General features: G+C 39.2%; 1 protein-coding gene across 2 annotated transcripts in view; it reads left to right on the top strand.

The window, feature by feature from the left end:
* Nucleotides 1–1,529, top strand: part of DOCK4 (dedicator of cytokinesis 4) — a 491,532-nt gene that overhangs the window by 267,897 nt on the left and 222,106 nt on the right. For both annotated transcript variants that reach the window (XM_011999203.1, XM_011999202.1), the window contains exon 11: nucleotides 804–936. In XM_011999203.1, coding sequence (XP_011854593.1) covers nucleotides 804–936 — 133 coding nt within the window. The remainder of the gene's footprint in view (nucleotides 1–803; nucleotides 937–1,529) is intronic.

Here is a 1,529-nt window from a genome sequence, read left to right as displayed (position 1 = left end):
GATTTTGGAATTGCTGGAGATATCTTGATGTGCTATAGGAGAATTTTGCTCAGATAGGAACAATTTATGGCTCTGTTGAAAAGCATCTAGGGACAAATTTGCAGATTTTTAAAGTCATTTTTTCCCACATTAACTTGTTATATTTCAACTTCAGTGTACTTTTTGCTTTTTGTCTTCAAAATAATCCACCGATAATTAAATACCAACAATAAATTAAAACAATATATTGATAACATTTTTAAACATGTAACAATTTAAACAAGTTAAAACGTTGTAACAGTTAAAACCATTTTGGTGATAACTGAGTTCTGAACAGCCTGAGAGCTGAGTGAGGAGCATGCGCATTTGATCACCTGTGCTCACTTGCCATACTTCAGACAACCTCAAACTACTCTAGTCACAGGTGAAATTTTTGAAATAGTTTTTTTGAATATGTAATTTGTTTAAAAATAGAAAATGGAAGAGTCACCGTTACTGCCTTCAGTGACATGAACTTCCTGGGATGCCTTCACGAATCTCAGGGGCCAGGGGATGGTTCCCAAACATGGGATCTGTTCTCATCTTTGTGTTTTATAGATGGCAACTGATGCCCAGAATTTTAGCTGCTTACCCAAAGTCACACAGCTAGGTGATTGGAGAGGAGAATCCAGAACTGAAGTAATATCTTCTGTTATGCCCAACCTGGGTGCTCTTTATTGCCCAGTTACATTTCATATGGCCTATCTTATAGCTGTATGTTTCTCTAGCTCAGATGCATCTAATCAAATGGCTCCATGGGTAATGCTTGCTCTTTAATTGAACAGGTCGAATGGGAGCAGGAGAAAAAAAGAATGCCTGTAGTGTCCAGTACCGACGACCCTTTGGCTGTGCAGTTCTCAGCATCGCTGACCTGCTAACAGGAGAGACAAAGGATGACCTCATTCTGAAAGTGTACATGTAAGAAACATGCACATGGTGGAGGCTGGGGTGGGTACAGGGGTGCATGTGGGTCCTACTTGGGCAAATGCTACTTTATGTGGGTAGAGAAGAACAATGGATGGTTTATGAGCCATTCCTCAAAACCCCAGTAATCTGTAGATTTGTTGCAAGTGAGCCCACAAGCCACAATTTGCCAGTCAGGAGAATTAATGAATCAAGAACCAATGAGTACAGACAGTTTACCAGTTAGGTAGACCATCTACTATGTGGGATACCACCTTTGAATTTATAAACCTAGCACGTCTTTACCTTCAGACAGTCAGTGTGTTCTTGGAAAGTGAAAGTGCTTTTTGAAGTAAATTAATTAGAATTGGGAAAGGGAAGCCCAGATGACTTCCATCCTACTCTAGGTGTTAGTTTGCTGGGCCTGCCATAACAAAGTACTACAAACCACGTGGCTTTAACCCATTTATGCCTGAGGTTGCAATTTTTAAAAATTTTTGCAATCACACCTTGGCGATGACCTTGAGCAGTAGGATATAAATAACTCCACATGCTTAGCATTCTAATTATGGAATACTAGGCATAAATAGATTTTTTTTGTTTTTTTT

The sequence above is a fragment of the Mandrillus leucophaeus genome, unplaced genomic scaffold, assembly GCF_000951045.1.
Source record: "Mandrillus leucophaeus isolate KB7577 unplaced genomic scaffold, Mleu.le_1.0 Scaffold588, whole genome shotgun sequence".
NCBI classification, from domain to species: domain Eukaryota; kingdom Metazoa; phylum Chordata; class Mammalia; order Primates; family Cercopithecidae; genus Mandrillus; species Mandrillus leucophaeus.
Note: the sequence above shows the minus strand (reverse complement) of the source record. Positions and strands in the feature narration are given on the sequence as shown.